This window comes from Phyllopteryx taeniolatus, chromosome 7 (assembly GCF_024500385.1).
Source record: "Phyllopteryx taeniolatus isolate TA_2022b chromosome 7, UOR_Ptae_1.2, whole genome shotgun sequence".
In the NCBI taxonomy this organism is placed as follows: Eukaryota; Metazoa; Chordata; class Actinopteri; order Syngnathiformes; family Syngnathidae; genus Phyllopteryx; species Phyllopteryx taeniolatus.
In genome coordinates, this window is record NC_084508.1 from 17,616,543 (window position 1) to 17,636,515 (window position 19,973).

At 40.1% G+C, this 19,973-nt stretch overlaps 2 protein-coding genes across 5 annotated transcripts in view; both read left to right on the forward strand.

The window, feature by feature from the left end:
• Positions 1-127: 127 nt before the first annotated feature.
• Positions 128-11,450, forward strand: si:ch73-40i7.5 (amyloid-beta A4 precursor protein-binding family A member 3). The gene is made up of 11 exons (XM_061780650.1): positions 128-528; positions 1,121-2,023; positions 2,538-2,568; positions 2,945-3,090; positions 3,199-3,285; positions 4,294-4,476; positions 8,858-9,037; positions 9,354-9,566; positions 9,831-9,950; positions 10,770-10,910; positions 10,992-11,450. Exons 1-11 carry the CDS (start codon positions 493-495, stop codon positions 11,061-11,063), a joined length of 2,112 nt encoding a protein of 703 aa, XP_061636634.1. The 5' UTR covers positions 128-492; the 3' UTR covers positions 11,064-11,450.
• A 2,152-nt stretch (positions 11,451-13,602) lies between these two features.
• Positions 13,603-19,973, forward strand: part of abca7 (ATP-binding cassette, sub-family A (ABC1), member 7) — a 41,019-nt gene continuing 34,648 nt past the window's right edge. For 2 of the 4 annotated variants that reach the window (XM_061780649.1, XM_061780646.1), the window contains exons 1-4: positions 16,663-16,751; positions 17,390-17,488; positions 18,793-18,886; positions 19,686-19,827. In XM_061780649.1, coding sequence (XP_061636633.1) covers positions 17,423-17,488; positions 18,793-18,886; positions 19,686-19,827 — 302 coding nt within the window. In that variant the 5' untranslated portion in view covers positions 16,663-16,751; positions 17,390-17,422. The other 2 variants (XM_061780648.1, XM_061780647.1) reach the window with 2 other exon arrangements.

Sequence of the window (19,973 nt, forward strand, 5' to 3'; positions counted from 1 at the left end):
GAGCATGACTGAGTCACGCTGGTGACGTTGCCTATTGAGCTAGTGATGCATTCAAGTAATACAGGATTTAAGACTAACAAATACTACCCTGTTTTGACTACGATAAAAATCGTATTTATCACTGCTATTATTACCGGATATGAATATATTAATTAATATATCCTAACAAAATAGTTAATTTAAAAATTTGAAAAATGTAAAACGAACTCATTTGGCTTGCGAAACCTCCTCGTGGGTGGGTTTTTAAACAAACTAGAACGCCTGAATGCACTCCAATTACAGACAGCTTCAGCGAGTAAACATTGAAGTCTCGTATGTTCGGGATCGGAACAGAAACCATTTGAGTATACAGCTGAATCGCGTCCTTCCAATTGTTTGAAAATACCACATTTCATGGTTTAGCTGTTGTTAGTATGACGAATACAATCTCCTTCTGGGTAAGACCCCAATACACGCCAATGTATATGTCGCGGCACCAACAGTTATCTCCCTATGAACACAAAGAAAGTCCGAGAGTCGAATTATCAGGTGAGTTGTCCTTTCCCGTAGTTGAATTCCGACCAAATATTTGTTAGCTTGTGTTGATCGTTATGGCCCCACTTTTCAAAGTTCCCCGCAGTGTCTCTCGGCGTCGTCAGTGCTAAAGTGTGTTAGCTCGCGGTTCAGTTTAAGTTCTTGTCGTCTTTATTGAATTCGCGAACTGTTATATTTCATTTGTTCGGGAGTCGCGTTTACTCTTTTAACCACATTCCAATTCAAGAAAAGAATTGTGGAATTAAACAGCTCGAAAGTTTCAGTCTAACCGCGTTTATATTAAGCATTTAAACACACGCTACCTAAACCTAGTGTTACCTTTCCATAGTTTAATTAATAGACACAAAGTCTGTCTATCGATAACTGTGCAAGTCTTCCCCGTACATGTTGTCAGTGTACTTTGTGCTGCTTATCTCGATGGCCAAGGGCCATGTGTTTTACAAAGAGCTCCAGATGTACTATCGAGCAATAAAAGCATGCAGTAGATTCATCATCTGCACTGCTGCTCCGCGTTCCAGTGTAATCACACACTTAGCTAATGTCCAAGTTTGTGAATGACAGCGTGGCATATTTGGACTTCCAACAGGCTCCGTGTAAAATGGACGCTGATCACGGCACTCTGGATGTGTCACCCCCTGCACCCTCAGACATCCAGAGCTTGACCTCTATTGATGGAGCGTCTGATGTTGTGGAGCTCGATTCCCGGATGGTGGCGTTGGATCCGTACAACATGATAGAGCCTCCTCCATTAGACTGGAATTCCAATTCCTCCACTGAAGCAGGCTCAACAGAAGAACTGAATGACGCCAGCTTCCTCTCTCCTCCTGGCTCAGGTGACCTAGACGTGAACGGCACCGTGGCTTCGCCTGACGTGCACCAGCAGGAGCGTGAGGCAAAAAACACAGAGTTGAAAAAGGAGAGTGAAGTGGAGGAAGATGAAGATAACCATGAGCTGACAACATATGATAATGATGCAGATGTGGAGGATGAGGAAGCTAACAAAATCCAAGGCGATGAAGACCACACCCGTATCCAAACCTTGCTCTGCCAACTTCAAATGATGGGGAAAGAAGCTCATCCTCACCCCAGAACACCACCCTGCTCAGATGAGCATCCACACTCGGGGCTCTGTGATCTTGAGGCATGTTCTTCATTATCAACCTTATCGGAAGACAGCACTGAAGCCACTGGGTTGTTGTTTTCTGAAAGCCACCAGAGAGATGTGTTGGGACTTCTGCAGTGCACAGACATCAGCGCTACACCCCATCCCAGTTGCCACCGCCTCACAGGGGAAATGGATTCTGTAGTGTCCGTTTCCTACACCCGGGAAGATGCCCAGAGTTTCTGGGGGCTGTATGGAAATGGTCAACAGCAGCAATACAGGGAAGACTGTGTCAAATTGCTGCCAGACAGTGGCGGTCCTGAGCCGGTGTGGGTGAAACTGGAGGAGGAGGCTCCAGGGGAAGAAGCTGCTGCAGAGAGCGAGCAGGTTGGTTAAATTACAGCTGTCATAATAAGTTTATTTTGCACATGAAATAATAATAATAGAAAATTTAATGGTGTATGTTTGTAAGCTTCATTTATGCAAATGCCACATTCTTCATCCAGTTTTACAGTAGTTGTAAAACCTTTAAGAGGATATAGAATGATTTCTTTTTTTTCTTCCATGTGGAGTACTTAAAGTGACAGTAGTGTAATGTGTGTTGTTGTCCATCGGAGGTTGTGTAATGATTATTTTTTTCATGAAATCATATTGTGATGTATTGATTGGTGAAACCTTAGAAATTGTTGTTCTTGTTGTTAGTCTAATGTAAGTTAGAGTCACAAATTAATGCCATCTCTCTTGTACTTGTTTGTTACTAACTTTGTTTGTGTAATAATAATGATCAGAATTGGCTTTGAGTGGGCCAAAGCATAATTTACCGTACCTTTAATTAATTTAATCCTTTCTTAATGATTAGAAATCTCAAGTATTCATTGTAGTCTGATTGTTGTTATTACAGAATGCTGATGATTATCCTTCATACAAAGATGGTAAGTCTTTCTGTATATTTCTCATAATAGAGAGGCTAACCAATGTACATATTTTTAGCTTTACCTTCCAGTGTTAAATAAGGAAAAAGTTCATTCTAAGAGGTTGTATATTGCCTATTTGTAGGCTCTTAATATATGTACGTTGTCTGCAGTGGTATTTATATAATGAACAAAATGTGGGAATCTGATAATTGAACAGTTATTTTCCCAGGTCATGTCACAATTGCAGTACTGTATGTGTTGCCTTGTGATGTGCAAATGAAGCGATCCATCGCTATTGAACTACTTTATCAACTGGATCAAAAATGTGTTTACTTGTCCGAACCTTTGTTTCAGGGATTTTATATGCTATGTGTTTTTGTGCGTTACCTTCCAGTACCTGGTCCATGTGACCCTGAAGACCTCTTAGATGGAGTCATATTTGGTGCCAAGTACCTGGGCTCCACGCAGCTCAAATCTGAGAAGAACCCATCTACTAATGCCCGTATGGCACAGGCTCAGGAGGCGGTGGACCGTATTAAGGTAAACCTCACTGTGTGCTCATGCTGTAAATGTAAAAATTTTGCATATGACATCAGTTGTACATTACATCTGAGGGTCTTCTGATTGATCCTTTGTAATTTGTGTCAGGCTCCGGAAGGGGAAACCCAGCCAATGACTGAGGTGGATCTGTTTGTTTCCACTCAGAGGATCAAAGTTCTCGCTGCTGTTACACAGGTGTGATTTATTTATTTTTTTTCTGGATGAAATCTCACCCAAATGTTTTTCTTTCTTTCTTTTTTTTTGGGGGGGGAGCTAATATGCCAACAAAACAGTTAACCTATTTTAAGACTTTAATTAATTTAATTAAAATAAGAATTACCCTTAATGTTTTGTAGCTAAACAGATCGACAAGCTATTATTCATGTAGTCACGTTCTGTCAGACTCGTCGCATCTCCAAATCTAAAACCACTACTTTTCAGGAAATCAATAGCGGTTTACCAAACACCACATCGTTAAAGTTGGTATTATACTGTATATTGCTGTCATATACTGCTGCACACCAACATCAACACAATGCCTCCCCAAAATTATGTTCAATCGCTATTTTAATTTGCTAAAAAAAATACTGAAATATGCTGTCATTGATTAAAATGATACAGACACGGGACCACTAGCAGCGCTTATATCAAAGTCTATGTTAGCGCTAAGCCCCCGACAACAGAAAAGGCTTAAATAGTCAACCAAAGCTTACAAGTGTGGTTACTGGTACCTCATCTTCCTAAACTCTCTTTCAAAGGTCAAAGAGCCGTAAGTGATACGATACAAAAAACAATGAGCTGATTAGACTGTCTATTAGGCTCGTTATTTTATACAAAACAGACATCAGTTTCCGACTCGTTGCAACTTTTAATCTTGAGCAGACTTAATGCGTAGTAAGGAAGAAGTGGAGTCACGACTGTTGAAGTGTTCAATTGAGTTGAGATTTGCTCTCAAGCTATTTTCAAAACTGTTAAAAAAAAAAAAGTGTAAAAATAACAGACGACATGGGGACTGACCAGTAGTATCGATTTGTGAAAAAATATGACATAGGAAGACATTCCGTCGGACAAAGAGGATGTAAGAGAAACGTAATCTATTACTTAATGTAAATAAATAAACTTTCAGCCAGTTTCAAGGGAAACCAGACTTTTCTATCCGGTTTTCAACAAAATGTACTTTTCATGTATCCTGTCTCCACCCAGGAGGCCATGATGGATCACTCTTTGCAGATGATTTCTTACATCGCAGATATTGGTGATATCGTGGTCCTGATGGCACGCAGGAAGCGTAAAGGCCATGAAACTGCCTCGTCCTCATCCTCCCCCCCCTCCTCCTCCAAACCTCAGAAGTACTTAATGATCTGCCACGTCTTCTCTTCTGTGGATGTAAGTTTGTTCTCAACATGGAAATATTTAGACCTTCTACTGTATTCACGTTACCCTTTGTATGTCAGTTACATTGCTTGTTCCAAGGTAGTTTATCCAGTTAAAACAAAAATTACACAACCTTAGGCCTACCAGACAAAGATTGATATTTTTGATACGTCAGTCATTTGAGGTACTGTATTTGCAGTCTCGTATCAGAAATGAAAGCGGTGGTATCGATTAGCAGATGCACAGAAGCACATAGCGGCACAGTCTCCGCGCAGCAAAAGCCAAAATCTATTAGTGGGAGCCAAAATTCATTTGTGGTGGTCCACCACAAATAAATGTATATGTGGAAAACACTGAGGTAAATGAAATCCAACTGAACGGTTGTGCAGTGTGTGGGGTTGGCAACTAGTTTTCATGAGTGGCTGACCATGGGTCACTGGTTTTGCAGCAAGTGAAAATTTTAATCCTTTGTGAATGACGGGTGTTGCAACATCGCGGATGTAACAGCCAACCAAAACTGCACAAGCTTCCATCCATCCATCCATTTTCTACCGCTTATCCGAGGTCGGGTCGCGGGAGCAGTAGCTTTAGCAGGGATGCCCAGACTTCCCTCGCTCGCTCGATGTGTGGGTGTGAGTACACAAGTAATTTTTTCGCGATGGTTCACGTCGCTCAGTGTGTGACAGGCCTTACATAATCTAGTCATTAAAGTTTTGTCTTTTCACAGCATCTATTATACAGTTCTGTGAAAAAGTATTTGCCTCCCTCCTTAAATTCTTATATTTTTGCATAGTTTCCCCACTTAAATGTTTAAGATCCTCAAGCAAATGTAAATAACAGACAGATATAACCCAAGTGAACTTAAAATGCTGTTTTAAAAATGGTGATTTCATTTATTTAAAAAAAATATTCAGTTACCTGGCCCTGTGTGAAGAAGTAATGACCCCCTTTTTTAAATCATGAATTAATTGTGGCTAATCACAATTTTTGTTTAATTTTCACTGATCACACCCAAGCCTGATTACCTCCAGACCTGTACAAGCAAGAAATCACCTAAACAGAATCTGTCCCAACAAAATCAAGTAGGACAAAAGATCTTAAAAAGCTGCAACAAAATCACACGAGCCAAAGAATTCCAGAACAGTCAAGAAATAAAGTACTTGACATCTATCAGTCTGGAAAGGGTTACAAAAGCCATTTGTAAAGCTTTAGGATTCCAGCGAACCATAAGGGGAGCCTTTATCCTCACATGGAGACAACATGTAAAAGTGCTGAACCTTCCCAGGAGTGGCCGGCCTACAAAGATTACCTCAAGAGAATAACAATGACACATGGAACTCAGGAAAACTTCTAAAGAACTGCAGAATCTCCCTTGCTTCAGTTAAGGTCAATGTTCATGACACAACAATAAGGAAGGGACTGGGCAAAAATGGTATCGATGGTGTAGAGTTCCAAGGCGAAAACCACTGTTGACCAACGAGAACATAAAGGCTGCGCCTTACTTTTGCAAAAAAATAACAACAAAAAACCTGAATGATTTGCAAGACTTTTGGGAGAATATTATATAGACTACCGAGAACAGACTGGGCAAAACTGGCATCCATGGCAAGGTGAAAGCCACTGCTGACCAAAAAGAACATAAAGGCTTGTGTTACTTTAAAAAAAAAAAAAAACATCTGAATGATTCCCAAGACTTTTCGGAGAATATTATATTGACTGACGAGATGAAACCTGAGCTTTTTTGGAAGGTGTGTGTCTCGTTACACCTGACATAAATGTAGCACAGCATTTCAGAAAAAGAACATCATACCAACAGTCAAACATGGTGGTGGTAGTGTGATGGTCTTGGGCTGCTTTTCCCCTTCAGGACCTGGACAACTTGTTGTGATTAGTGGAACCATGAATTCTGCTCTTTGTCAAAAAGTCCTGAAGGAGAATGTTTAGCCATCAGTTTGTGACATCAAGCTGAAGCGCACTTGGGTTCTGCAGCAGGATAACGATACAAAACCCAACAGCAACATCATGGGGTGGCCGAGTCAGTCAGATTGAAATGCAGTGGCATGACCTTAAAAAGGCCCATCATGTTCGAAACCCCTCAATTTCTGCTCAATTCAAACAATTCTGCAAGGAAGAGTGGGCCAAAATATCTCCAGAGAGATGTGAAGGATTCATTGTCAGTTGTCGCTGCTGAGGATGGCCCAAGCAGTTATTAGGTTTTCACACAGGGCCCGGTAACTTTGAATTGTGTTTTTATTCCTTTTCCTTGGATAACATTTTCTCTTTTTTGTTGAATTCGGCCTCAGTTGCCTGGTTTCTTTCGTCTGTAGGGGCACACTCTTGAATTTCAAAAGGGTCTGGCGGTTGTCCCAGTTTTATTCCTCCCCAGAGTTGGCAAGACTGAAAGAAGGTGGAAGAGTGTCTTTTAGAAATCAATAAGTTGGGGTACTTTGAATAAGATGAGCCCCCCACCCCCCAAAAAATATTACAAACCCAATTCCAATGAAGTTGGGACGTTGTGTTAAACATAAATAAAAACGGAATACAATGATTTGCAAATTATGTTCAACCTATATTTAATTGAATACACTACAAAGACAATATATTTAATGTTCAAACTGACAAACTTTATTGTTTTTAGCAAATAATCATTAACTTAGAATTTTATGGCAGCAACACATTCCAAAAAAGCTGGGACAGGTGCCAAAAAAGACTGAGAAAGTTAAGGAATGCTCATCAAACACCTGTTTGGAACATCCCACAGGTGAACAGGCTAATTGGGAACAGGTGGGTGCCTGTTTTTTTTTTTGCCTTTTCCCCCACTTTCATCTGCAGGGAGTTTCAATAAAAATTTGTTGAGAAAAACACTTTTTTATTATTTCAAGCTTACTGAGGATAAGCGGTACAGAAAATGGATGGATGGATGAAATGCCATTAATCCCTTCCAGCTCCCCCAAAAAACATGCCACATTTTTTGTAACATATTTTAAATAGCACTGTATAGTACTGTACTGTAAAAAGAAACGTGCAGTAATAACATAACAAAATAAAATTCAAAGAAATAGTTTTTCCTCAGTTCCTTAATTTATTTCACTTAAAAACAGTTGTTGTTTTTGCCTTTTCCCCCATGTTTTCCTCACTTTCATCTGCAGGGAGTTTAAATAAAAATTTGTTGAGAAAACGCTTTTTTATTATTTCAAGTTTTGCGGGCGTGCTGACTCCAGCACGCCCGCGACCCTAGTGAGGATAAGCGGAACGGAAGATGAATGAATGAATGAATGAATTCAATGGACATCATTCACTTGTTCTCATCAATCACTTTTTGGACCCATGGTTACAAAGAAGAAATCTGAAAAAATGCCTGCACAAAAAAACGAAAATACAAGCACTAAACACAACTCTACCTGTACTTTACTGTGAGGTAACGTGAACTGATGACGGTCGCAGTCTTGTATAGAATACCTGAAAGTGATACTAGATTAAAAGTACAGGTATCGTAACAGAAAATAACTTTGGTAAAAGTTCGTCAATAGTCACCTTGTAAAATATTATTTGAGTGAAAGTCTTAAAGTATCTGGCATGTGCTAAAAAATCACTGTCATATTTGTTACAACAGACATTATGACCTCACAGTAATACATGATAAATATGATCTGTGAAAAAAATCAGCCTCTGGCCACATCTTGTTCCTCTTATTTGGCAAGAGACTACCGCACTTGAGGATAAACAACCAATCAGAGACAGAAGGCGTGATTACGAGATGTCATTCATCTGCTGTATACTCGCGGGCACACCCCCACAGTCTCGTACAAAATAAAACTTAAAATTGATAACATTTAGGGCTCTATTTTTTGTGAACTGCGCAACTATGTTAGAGCACAAAAACTGGCACATCCTGATTTTTGTGCAAGCACACGGCTGGTTGCGCCTGTTTGCCAATATGGCAAGTGGGGCGGACGAGCACGTATACAAACGATCTGGGTGGGCGTGGGGGGCGGGGGGGGCGGTCTCCAAGTGCCCACTTCACAGCTCAGATGTGTGATCTCCTCTCTAACCAAATTTACATTATCCACCCACGGAGGTCTGCTCGCAACACAAAGCAAAAAAAAGGCAGCCGAGCGCTGGCTCCTAACACAAAAAACTCATACATCGGGGGCGCTCGTAAATCAAATAACTAGAGGTACAGCTGGTAGTGCTTTTTATCAAGTGTCAATGTTGATTAAGTCCCGACCCAGTATAAGACCTCCGCTTGGGATCCATCTCGAATCGATCAAATTGGAATTCATGTGATTTTTGCTGTTCAAATTTTATTAAATCCAAATGGACACAATGTGGATATGAGCAAAATCGGATTTGAGGATGGCAGTTTGAAAAAGGCCTATGTGTCTCCATGCAGGCTCAGATCATAGCTCAGGCTATTGGCCAGGCATTCGGAGTGGCCTACCAGCAGTTCCTTCAAGCCAGTGGAATCAAGGCCAGCGATCTGCGGCCTGGCGAGTACAGCGACTACCTGGAAAGTCAGGAGCTCTACAATGGAGACCTGGCCCACTTCTCTGACTCCCAGAACATCAGAGAGGTATGTAGGCCTACGAGTATTTGTGACAACTTGGCCAAACTGTTGTTTAGACCCACCTTTCTTAGGTCCTTTATCTCGAAAGGTTTATTTGTGTGTGTAGAATCCTGAAAGTACGGTAACGGTGGAATAAAATGTGGTCAGGATGTCATTTTGGTTGAATTGGTTCCAAAACAAGTCGCCGGCTGGCTGGCCGATCATCGATGGGCTGCGCTTGATGCTGCCTTGGGCAGCTGCCCATGGCATATATCAGAAACCGCAACTGAGTCAAAGTATTTCATTACTCTAATAATGAAAAGACCATCTTTCTGTGGCTCAGGTTGCAATCACCAAGGCTCCAGGGGAAATTTTGGGTTTGGCAGTGGTGGAATCAGGCTGGGGTTCTATCGTTCCCACAGTGATGGTGGCCAACCTCCTTCATGGAGGTCCTGCTGAGCGCTGTGGCGAGCTCAGTATCGGTGATCGCATCATGTCCGTCAATGGCACCAGCATGGTGGGCCTGCCCATCACTACCTGCCAAAATATAATCCAGGTAAGAGACTAAGGAAGAGCACTAAAAACCCTACCCCCCAATAATTTTATTGAAATTGTACAAAAAAGTGCACAGTAAATAAAAATACTATACCTTCAAGGTGCTTTTCAGACAATTTAGTGTGATTAAACGACAATCATTCTAGGTCAAGAATCCACTTAATTAATATAAGATATTTTATGGATTATGATGCTTTACAGACTTGATTATAACATTGACCATTGCACTGAGCACTCGGCCATTCAAATTGTGTGTTTATTTTAGGACTTGAAAAGCCAGAAGTATGTTAAGCTCAGCATTGTCCACTGCCCTCCTGTCACCATGGCCATTATCAGGAGACCAGATCCCAAGTATCAGCTAGGCTTCAGTGTGGAGGACGGCATTGTAAGTCATGTTCATGTTTTATTGTATTGTCTCTGCATATTTGGGATCAACATGGGGCTCATCTACAAAAATCTAAACTAGATATTGATTAAATATATATATGTATATATATATATTACTGTACAGAGGGGCCCTAAATGAATGAAATTAGTACCACCAGTAAATTGGCCAGCATGAACAAATAGCGCAGGCTCCAGCACGGTTTTAGCTCTCCACAGCAACACAGATACAGGCGGTTCTTTTATTGCTTAAACTTCTTTATCTTTGCACATCTTGCTCACACATTGAAAATGACATTTATAAAGTAACAAACACTACGAATGAGACGCACAGCGTCGACATAAAATAAAATCGGAACAAAGAAATACCTCGTTGGCTGCTTGCCAAGAAAAGAGTTTTAAAAAGTTCAGTAATCCACAGAAAGTTATTTTAAGCCTTATTTATCATCCCTTTGGCTTCAAACGTCAGCATAACTTGGAGCATGAGTGACAGGTAGACATACGTAGTTACAAAATGATGTCGATGTCCCGCTCTCAAACCTTGCCGTAGTAGCAACACAGCTAAAATTTGTTCCGGACATGAACACATTACAAGATTGTCAACCATAATAAACTTATGACATTCCCTATTTGTTACATTTAATTCACACATTAACTATCTTGACATAAAAATATGTAATTATTTACAATATGATCAATTATAACCTAAGTTATGAATAAATGTGAAAATATTTGCAGAGCAACACTTACAACCGTTATCGCCATGTACTTATTTGTACCTATTTACCTTTAAAATAAAATACATAATCTTTTCCCTCAGATCTGCAGTCTAATGCGAGGTGGTATAGCAGAAAGAGGAGGCATCCGAGTTGGACACCGCATCATTGAAATCAATGGACAGAGCGTTGTCGCCACACCACACGATAAGATCATTCAGATCCTTACTAATGCAGTAGGAGAGGTAAGGGATCAAGCACTCACAATTAGATATATTCTTTGGGTTGCAAAGACAAGTTGTTTTTTGTCCCCATTTTCCCCACAGATTCACTTGAAGACCATGCCGTCCTCAACATATCGGCTCCTAACTGGACAAGAGCAGCCAGTGTTTCTTTGACAAATACATTTGATCAGTGTTATAAGATCAACAAACATTTGCCAAACTAGCAAATTTGCAACTACAGCATTTCCACCTCAAACAAAACTGAGCACAATAGTTATTTTTAGAAAGCAAGTTTGAGTATTGTAAAAACACTGAGATGGTTTTATATTGCTTAGTTTATGATGATCAGATATGCAACAATGCCATAAGTAGCTGAGATGCAGTAATTTATACTGTAGGTGCAATGTTTGACACTTCATGGATTTACATAATGATGAACATTTATAAGCATATTGTCTCTAATGCGTCTAGTGTTTCCTGTGTGCCTGACATGAAAATGCGCAGAAAAAAATAAGACCTATATTTTTAAATTAAATGTTCATTAAACAGACATGTAGCATATCGGCATGTAGTTATCTTTTGTATGCAGTTTGTATGCATGTAGTTATCTTTTGTATGCTCAAAAGTGTAACCTATAGTAAAGGACATGTATGAGAGCAACAGAACAGTGGTGAGGTGTGTGCTGTAGGTGTGACAGATGAGTTTAAGGTGGAGGTGGGACTGCATCAGGAATCAGCCCTGAGCCCGTTCCTGTTTGCCGTGGTGATGCTGACAGATGAGGTTAGAATGGAATCCCCATGGACCATGATGTTCGCAGATGACATTGTGATCTACAGGGAGCAGTTGGAGGAACAGTTAGAAAGGTGGAGGCATGCACTGGAAAGGAAAGGAATGAAGATTAGCCGAGGACAGACAGAATGTATGTGCATGAATGAGAGGGGTGGAGGGGGAAGAGTGAGGCCTACAGGGAGAAGAGATAGCGAGGGTGGAGGACTTTAAATACTTGGGGTCAACAGTCCAGAGCAATGGTGAGTGTGGTAAGGAAGTGAAGAAACTGGTCCAAGCAGGTTGAAATGGGTGGAGGAAGGTGTCAGGTGTGTTATTTGACAGAAGAGTCTCCACTAGGATGAAGGACAAAGTACGGCTTAGAGACAGTGGCACTGAAGAGACAACAGGAAGCAGAGCTGGAGGTGGTGGAAATGAAGATGTTGAGGTTCTCCCTAGGAGTGACCAGGTTGGATAGGATTTGAAATGAGCTCATCAGAGGGATGGCCAAGGTTAGATGTTTTGGAGACAAATTTAGAGAGAGCAGACTTTTGGACACATCCAGGGAGAGAGCGAGAGTGAGTGAGTGAGTGAGTATATTAATAGACACAGTGGCATTATGTAAATTGACATGAGGGCAGAGAGGAAGATGCAGGAGATAGGCTTACATGGAAAAGGATGACACGCTGTGGCAACCCCTAACAGGACAAGCTGAAAGCAAAAGAAGACGCCAGGGCAATGTAGCAGCCTGGCTATCGTACGTGACAGCCAGGTTGGGAGGTCGACGTTCCCTTACAGCCTTGGCTGTAATGCCAATCGATTGCTATTCCTTACAGTGCCCTGATGTCAGTCACAGCTAATTTGAAATTGAATATATCAAACTGAATCTGAAATGATCAAACTGAATGTGAAAATATCCATCCATTTTCTGTACCGCTTATCCTCACTAGAATCGCGGGCGTGCTGGAGCGTATCCCAGCTTTCTTCGGGTGAGAGGCGGGGTACACCCTGAACTGGTTGCCAGCCAATCGCAGGACACGGAAACAAACAGCCATTTGCACTCACAATCACACCTACGAGCAATTTAGAGTCTTCAATTAACTTACCACGCATGTTTTTGGGATGCGGGAGGAAACCGGAGTACAGATGTGCTTAATCAGTCGTCTACCGTGCCGCCCTGAATGTGGGGGAAAAAAATTATATATATAATTGTATTAATAATAATATAATATTCAATGCGGATAAAAATTCTCACATTCCCTTTCAGGTTTATTTGAATTCAGTTCGGAACTAATAAATTCAATTTCAAATTACACTATTCAGATTTTGTTTTAAAAAATGCAATGTTTAAAATTAAACAAGACAAATCCACATTATGTTTTTCAAAGTCCGTTTTTTTAATGCAATTGTGCAAGTGTAGGAATTCAAATATAAATGATTCAAAGTCAGTTCCTGCTGGTACATATTTCAGCACATATCAGACGCCCTGTGCATTGACGCGACGCTCAAAACGCGCTGACGCCCCCTCAGCACAGTCAGACGCCTTGCCAATATTTTGTGAAAGGGTCTGAACGCAACGCATGGACACGACTTGCTAATGCGGAACGCTTTGTCTCATTTTTCTGTCATATGACCTATCAGCTGGATGAACTTTCCAAAACATTGGTGTTGACCAATTACATCCCTTATCGGCTTCTTTGACTTTCGGTTATGTAATGGTATTGGCCAGTAGCGCCTTCTGGGGGCAGGGCGTGTAAGATTTTTCTTCCTGGTGACAAACAGGGAAATAAAGAATCGATGACAAGCACTCGGGCAAATTGACTTTAGAACTGAATGACGTTTTAGTCTAATTTGTAAAGGTATAAATTAATATTTTTATGGCTGTTGGGAGAGTTATCAAGGTTGTTGGGTAGTTTTTTTTTTTTTTTTTTAAATAGGCTTTGACTATGTTATATTTAATTGGTCACTGACTTGTTAGCTGTTAACAGCAAATACACAACAAATGTCCATTAACTATCGTAACGACATTATTTAATAATTACTGTTCGTATAAACAACAGCCAGAAGAAACCTTTTCGTCATAAAGCCTTTAAGTTCGCAAAGCTCAAGTGTCTTTGAAAACACGCACAGTCTCCTGGCATCAGGACGATTTCGGGATAAACACGAAACAGAATATTGTCAGCCCTGAGCAGAAAACGCCGGCCTCGTAAAACAACCTTTATTACTTATACATGTAAACAAAAATGTCGGTTTTCTCTTAAGCTGTGGGGATAACTGGCATAACCCTAGTAATGGACTGAGTGGTATAAATGTGGTTCATTATGAGGGCTTTATTCTATTTCTAGATTTTCATAAGGCCTTTTATTCTGGTTAGCACACCTTTATTTTGAGGACTTTATATCAGTTATTTTAGGTTTGGTGACAGATTTATTGAATTTATTAGTGTACTTTATGAGGGTATTGAAAGTTTGTAGCTTCAGTAAATGGCAACTGCTCAAGATTTGAGATGGATACGTCAGGGTTGTGGAAGTTCACCACTTCATGATGCTAGCAGAGGTGTTACCCATTTTAACACTAGAGCATGCAAAATCCTCTTGGACCCGCCACATCCTGGTCACCACCTCTTCCAGCTCCTTCCCTCAGGTAGGCGCTATTGAAAAATGCAAACTAAAACTAGCAGACATTCCAACAGCTTCTTCCCAAGAGTTAACTTACAATTCCATTGTAACATGCTGCCAATTTTGTCTTGAGATGGTTGTCACATCTCTGTCGAGCCAATTATACATTATTCGTGCACTCACTGTCGTAGTCTCACCGCTCTGCACTATCTGTTGTTGACCAATACTGACCAACACTGATGGTGCTTGAGAAGTATCTGCACCATTTGCACAATTGACACTGTTCTAGACTATCGCACTACTAGTCACTTAAAACTGTTTAAATTGCTGGAGGACTCGGCATCATTTGCATTTGCACAATTGTAAAAAAAATTTTTTTTTAAATATCCGTATTACCACATTACTGGTAATCTTTCATTGCTCAGTGACTCTCCATACTGTGTTATTTTTTTTTATGTCGCAAAAGTATTTTCTTTCAAATGGCTGTCTGTTGTCGTACTAGAGTGGCTCCAACTACCTGAGACCATTTCTTTGTGTGTTTTTGACATTCTTGGCAAATAAAGATGATTCTGATTCCCATGACGAATGGCCCTATTAGAGGGTTAGATGTGTTGGATAGACAAATAGTGGGTGTTCTTGAAAAATGAAAATCAAATTCCCTTAGCTCTTAAAGACTGTATATTCTCAAAGGCTTCTGCTTTGAAATTAAATCAAGATAAATGAGACCTTTTGATGTTGCATGACTGTCCTCTACAGTCAGTTAATGGGATTACAGTCGAGCACGGGGTTAAATACCTGGGTATTTAAGGACAAAACTAATGGATTTAGATAAATATAAATCCATATATAAATAAATAAAATCCATATATAGATAAATATAAATCCATGCTTAACAGACATTAGAATCTTTGGGAGGGTGCTATTATCCAAAACAGATTGTTAGTCTTGGCCTTAGTATCTGGCCTTCTCTGTACCTATTTCAACTAAAATGATGAAGGCAATTAACAGCATTAATTTTGGGTTTATATGGAGGAATGGGGAGGAATAGATGCCAGTACATTATGAAAGTAGACATGGTTAAAAGTCATGTAGAGGGAGGTGAACCTATTGATTTTGAAGTGATGAACTGTGTTTTGAAAATGAAGTTGTTTTTTTTAAATTGGGTGGGGTAGATTTTTTTGTGAAAATGCAGTTTTTGGTTCTCTATTGGAAGAAAATGTTCAAACATAACTTCACTCTACATAACACGTGCATGTATTCTGTGGAGTAGAAAATCTGTACACAGATGGAATGGAGAATGAGCGAAATCTGTGAAATTGCTAATTTCCTTGACGGAAAGGGAATATGCTACAGAATGGTGAGTTCTGTGATAAATATAATCTTCAGTATTGTATTAAATAGAAGAAAGGCTGATGAGAGCCATTCCACATCCTGTCAATGGTTAGTGAAGGCACTGCTTTAATGTCTCCCCTGGACTAAAACAGGTCTGCATACAAGGAATCTTTTTATTTGTGTGATGATTTATCATGACTACTTTAACACAGGAATTCTTTTCTGGCAAAATTAGGGTGAATTCAAAGGTGATAAGATCAAACAAATTAGAACTAGATAGCTTTCATTTACAGTTCAAGTAAATCTTCAAATTATAAAGAGATTTAAGGAATTATTGAGACTAAAATTTAATATTGAGTCGAATTGTTCTTTATTTGTGATAAGGACATTGTCAACCTCGAACATCTAGTTCTATTTTTATTTTTGTTTTAGCTGCAAATTGGTACAGGCATTTTGGTTGGATATGCAGGGCCTTCAGTCCAAACACTGAACTGTTACTTTGGACGGTTGAGTCCATTAAGTTTGGTGTGTTTGGCAAAGATAAGCAATTGGATTTTGTTATAATGTGCTATTATTATTAGGGAAGTTTTTTTTTAAATTCACAAATGTAGATATTTTAAGACAAAACCCTGTTGAATGATTTTCTACTTTGGTATAGGTCTTTGAAGATTGTAAAGAATAATAAGGCCTTAAACTTGTTTCACTGCTTGATAAACTATTTTATAAAGCCCTTCGTGTGTGTGCGTGTGTGTGCGTGCGTGCGCTTCTCTTTTCTGTCACATACTGCAACGCTTCCCGTGCAGTACCCTACGGCTCTTAATGTACATATGTAAGTGATATATAATGTGAAATGCCTTTTTGTTTTATGTATTTGTTCCTTCAATTTAAAAAACAAATCAACAAAAACAACAGAGTCCGGTGAAGAACGCATTGACTTGCTCGTTCTGCCACATGGCCTATCAGCTGTCTGAACTTTCCAAAACATTGGTGTTGACCAATTACATCCCTTACCGGCTTCTTTGACTTCCGGTTATGTAATGGTATTGGCCAATTAGCGCCTTCTGTGGGCCGGGCTTGTATGATTTTCTTCTTGCTTCCAAACGGGGAAATGGAGAGTCAATGACGTTTTCCTCTGTAACCTGTAAAGGTATAAATTCACATTTTTACGGCTGTCTGGGGTTAACAAGGTTGTTGTTGTTTTTAAATATATATATTTAACAACCTATAACTACGTTATATTTAATTGCTCGCTGACATTTGTTGTTAGTTGTCCAGTCAGCAGCAACAAATACACAACAACTGTCGGTAACTAGCTTGACGACATTATTCAGTGAGTACTGTACATTTAAAAGATGACAGCCAGATCAAACCTTTTTGGCATAAGCCTTTTCTTTGACAAAGTTCAAGGGCTACGTACAAAACGATCTGTATTTGAAAACACGCAGAGCAAAAGTGATTAGTCTGCTGGGATCAGAAGGATTTCGGGATAAACAGGGGATTGTCAGTCCTGAGCACACCGAACTGGCCACGTAAGACAACCTTCACTATATATAAAAGCAAACGTCGGTTTACTCTTACAAAATAACTGTGGGGTCGATGCGAGAATTCTGTATTTAATTCCTACTACTTCCATTGGCATGTGCATTGTTGAAAAGGCGTCTTGTGTTGCAGCATTGAATTTTGAATGAAACGGCACCTAGAACTACAATACGTATGGCTCTTATAGAACTATCTCTCACCATGTTTTTTTTTTTTTTTAATTAAATATTTTTTTTTTTTATACAGTGATATCCATAGAGGTCAAGTAGCTGTTGAGTGATGGATATTTTCGAGCAGCTTGTTCTCCTGCTCTGGAAGAACATCACCTACCGCAGAAGAAACAAGGTGCATTCATTCATTCATTCATTTATTTATTTATTTATTTTCTTCTGATTGTGTTCAGAAATAGACGAGACTAACATGCAAAGCAGGGTTCACACACACAGCGATTTTCAACATCTTAATATGTGAGCCCACATGATGAAGGAAAAAAAAAAGAAGACAGTTGTGTGGCGTAATCAAGATGATCAACACATTTGACGTTGGCTGGCTGTGGGTAGTGAGGCAGAGTTCTTGTGATACAGAAAAATCTGCATCCAGGAGGCTATCCAGTGGGCGAGGTTTCAGAGTTTGGCAGCAAAAGAGAATACTTAGGTCAATAAAGTTTTAAAAGTGTAAACATGTAAACTTAAGTTTCAAATAATAGAGATGGAACATTTGAAGATTGATTGACGGATACAGATAGACCTCCAGTTTCCACATTTAATCATTTATTAATGCAAACACGCAGGCTTATAACGGCTTAAACAATATCGCCCACTGGGGTTCAAAAATAGGATAAATCCAATGACACAACCAACTTCCGCATTCCCCAAAACAGGTTGAAGCACTTTCAAGCCGAGACAAAGCAACTGTAGGAAAACTTGTTAAACATGTACATTGTCTGTTTATTATATCCATCCATCCATTTTCTGAGCCACTTCTCCTCACTAGGGTCGCGGGCGTACTGGAGCCTATCCCAGCTGTCATCGGGCAGGAGGCGCGGTACACCCTGAACTGGTTGCCAGCCAATCGCAGGGCACATAGAAACAAACAACCATTCGCACTCACAGTCATGCCTACGGGCAATTTAGAGTCTCCAATTAATGCATGTTTTTGGGATGTGGGAGGAAACCGGAGTGCCCGGAGAAAACGCACGCAGGCACGGGGAGAACATGCAAATTCCACACAGTTCACAGTTTGGCAGTGAACCTTCGGAAAAAAGGGGACCACCACCCAGGACTGCCAGTCTAGAGGCAAAGTTCCTGCGATGTTGCATAGGCATGTCAACCAGGACAGCCCCACAACATCCAGAACCTTTAGGACCTCTGGGCGGATCTCATCCACTTCTCAGGCCCTGCCACTGAGGAGCTTTACGACATTGGTGGCCTCAACCCCAGGGGTAGGCGTACCCAACTCAGAGTACCCAGACTCTGCTTCCTCATAGGATATTGATGGAAATAAGGAAGTCATCGAAGTATTCTTCCGACATGCTCACAGTCTGATTATACTGCAGTGTACATTTATGTCCCTGCTACGGTACTGGGTTTTGGAGGTGGACACCCATGCAGGTCACTCAGCATTAACCATGCATTCTCTCGCCCATGCAGATTCAACTGATTATCGAGCTCTTCTGGCCGCTCTTCATCTTTGTTATCCTCATTTATGTTCGTAACAGCAATCGTCCTTTTCAGCAGGGCCAATGTGAGTAATATTAGGTCATTGCCATTTTTTTCTATATGCCAGAACACAATTTACAAGCCGTGCACCATCCACTAACAAATAATTTGGTAACTAACACACTTCTCCACAGACACTGTTGTTGTTTCCAATTCCTGCGCTAGCAGTAGGTGACATGCCACCACCACACAATAGCTTAATATAACCGTAAAAATTTTTTTCTATATGCCAGAACACAATTTACAAGCCGTGCGCCATCCACTAACAAATAATTTGGTAACTAACACACTTCTCCACAGACACTGTTGTTGTTTCCAATTCCTGCGCTAGCAGTAGGTGACCACACAATAGCTTAATATAACCGTAAAAAAAACACAAAACATCTATGAGTAGCATGTCTGACTCAAAGTTGAAGCTTGTATTCTAATCTCTGAATGAATGTTCCTTGGACACCAAAAAGTAAAAATCTGGACCGAATGAGTATATCTTGACGTTATGTTAATCTCAGGGCTTTCTACGTATGATATTCTTTGAGTATTACAGGAAGTAGTTTTCTACTGGTATCTAAGATCTAGTAGTAGTATAGTATATTATATAATTTAAATTACAATGACATACGTAATATCAAATACAATATGATTGTATTCCAGTTATGGTTCACAAAAGTGTAACATTGCATACTGTATGAAGACATCATCAAAATTAAGAAACACAGCCTGTGCTTATGTAACAGCAGTAAATTTTGGGATTCTCTCAGTTTCAAGTCTTTGGCCAGCATTGTCATGCTGTGGTGTTCTGGGATAATTATTATTTTTTTTGTCAGGTCATTTTCCAAACAAGGCCTTGCCATCAGCAGGCACCTTGCCCTGGATTCAAGGTTTTATCTGCAACATCGACAATCCCTGCTATAGCAGCCCAACACTAGGGGAGACTCCAGGCAAAGTTGGCAACTTTGACAACTCCATGTGGGTTTACTGGTCACAAACATTATAACCTTACAACCTTCTTCAGAATCCATAAGAATAGTGTGTGCTTAATTATTGCTGTGTTACTTGCTGAGTTGAGTGACTTCAAATTCCAAAACATGGAATCAAGTGGGCAAACTGTGTTG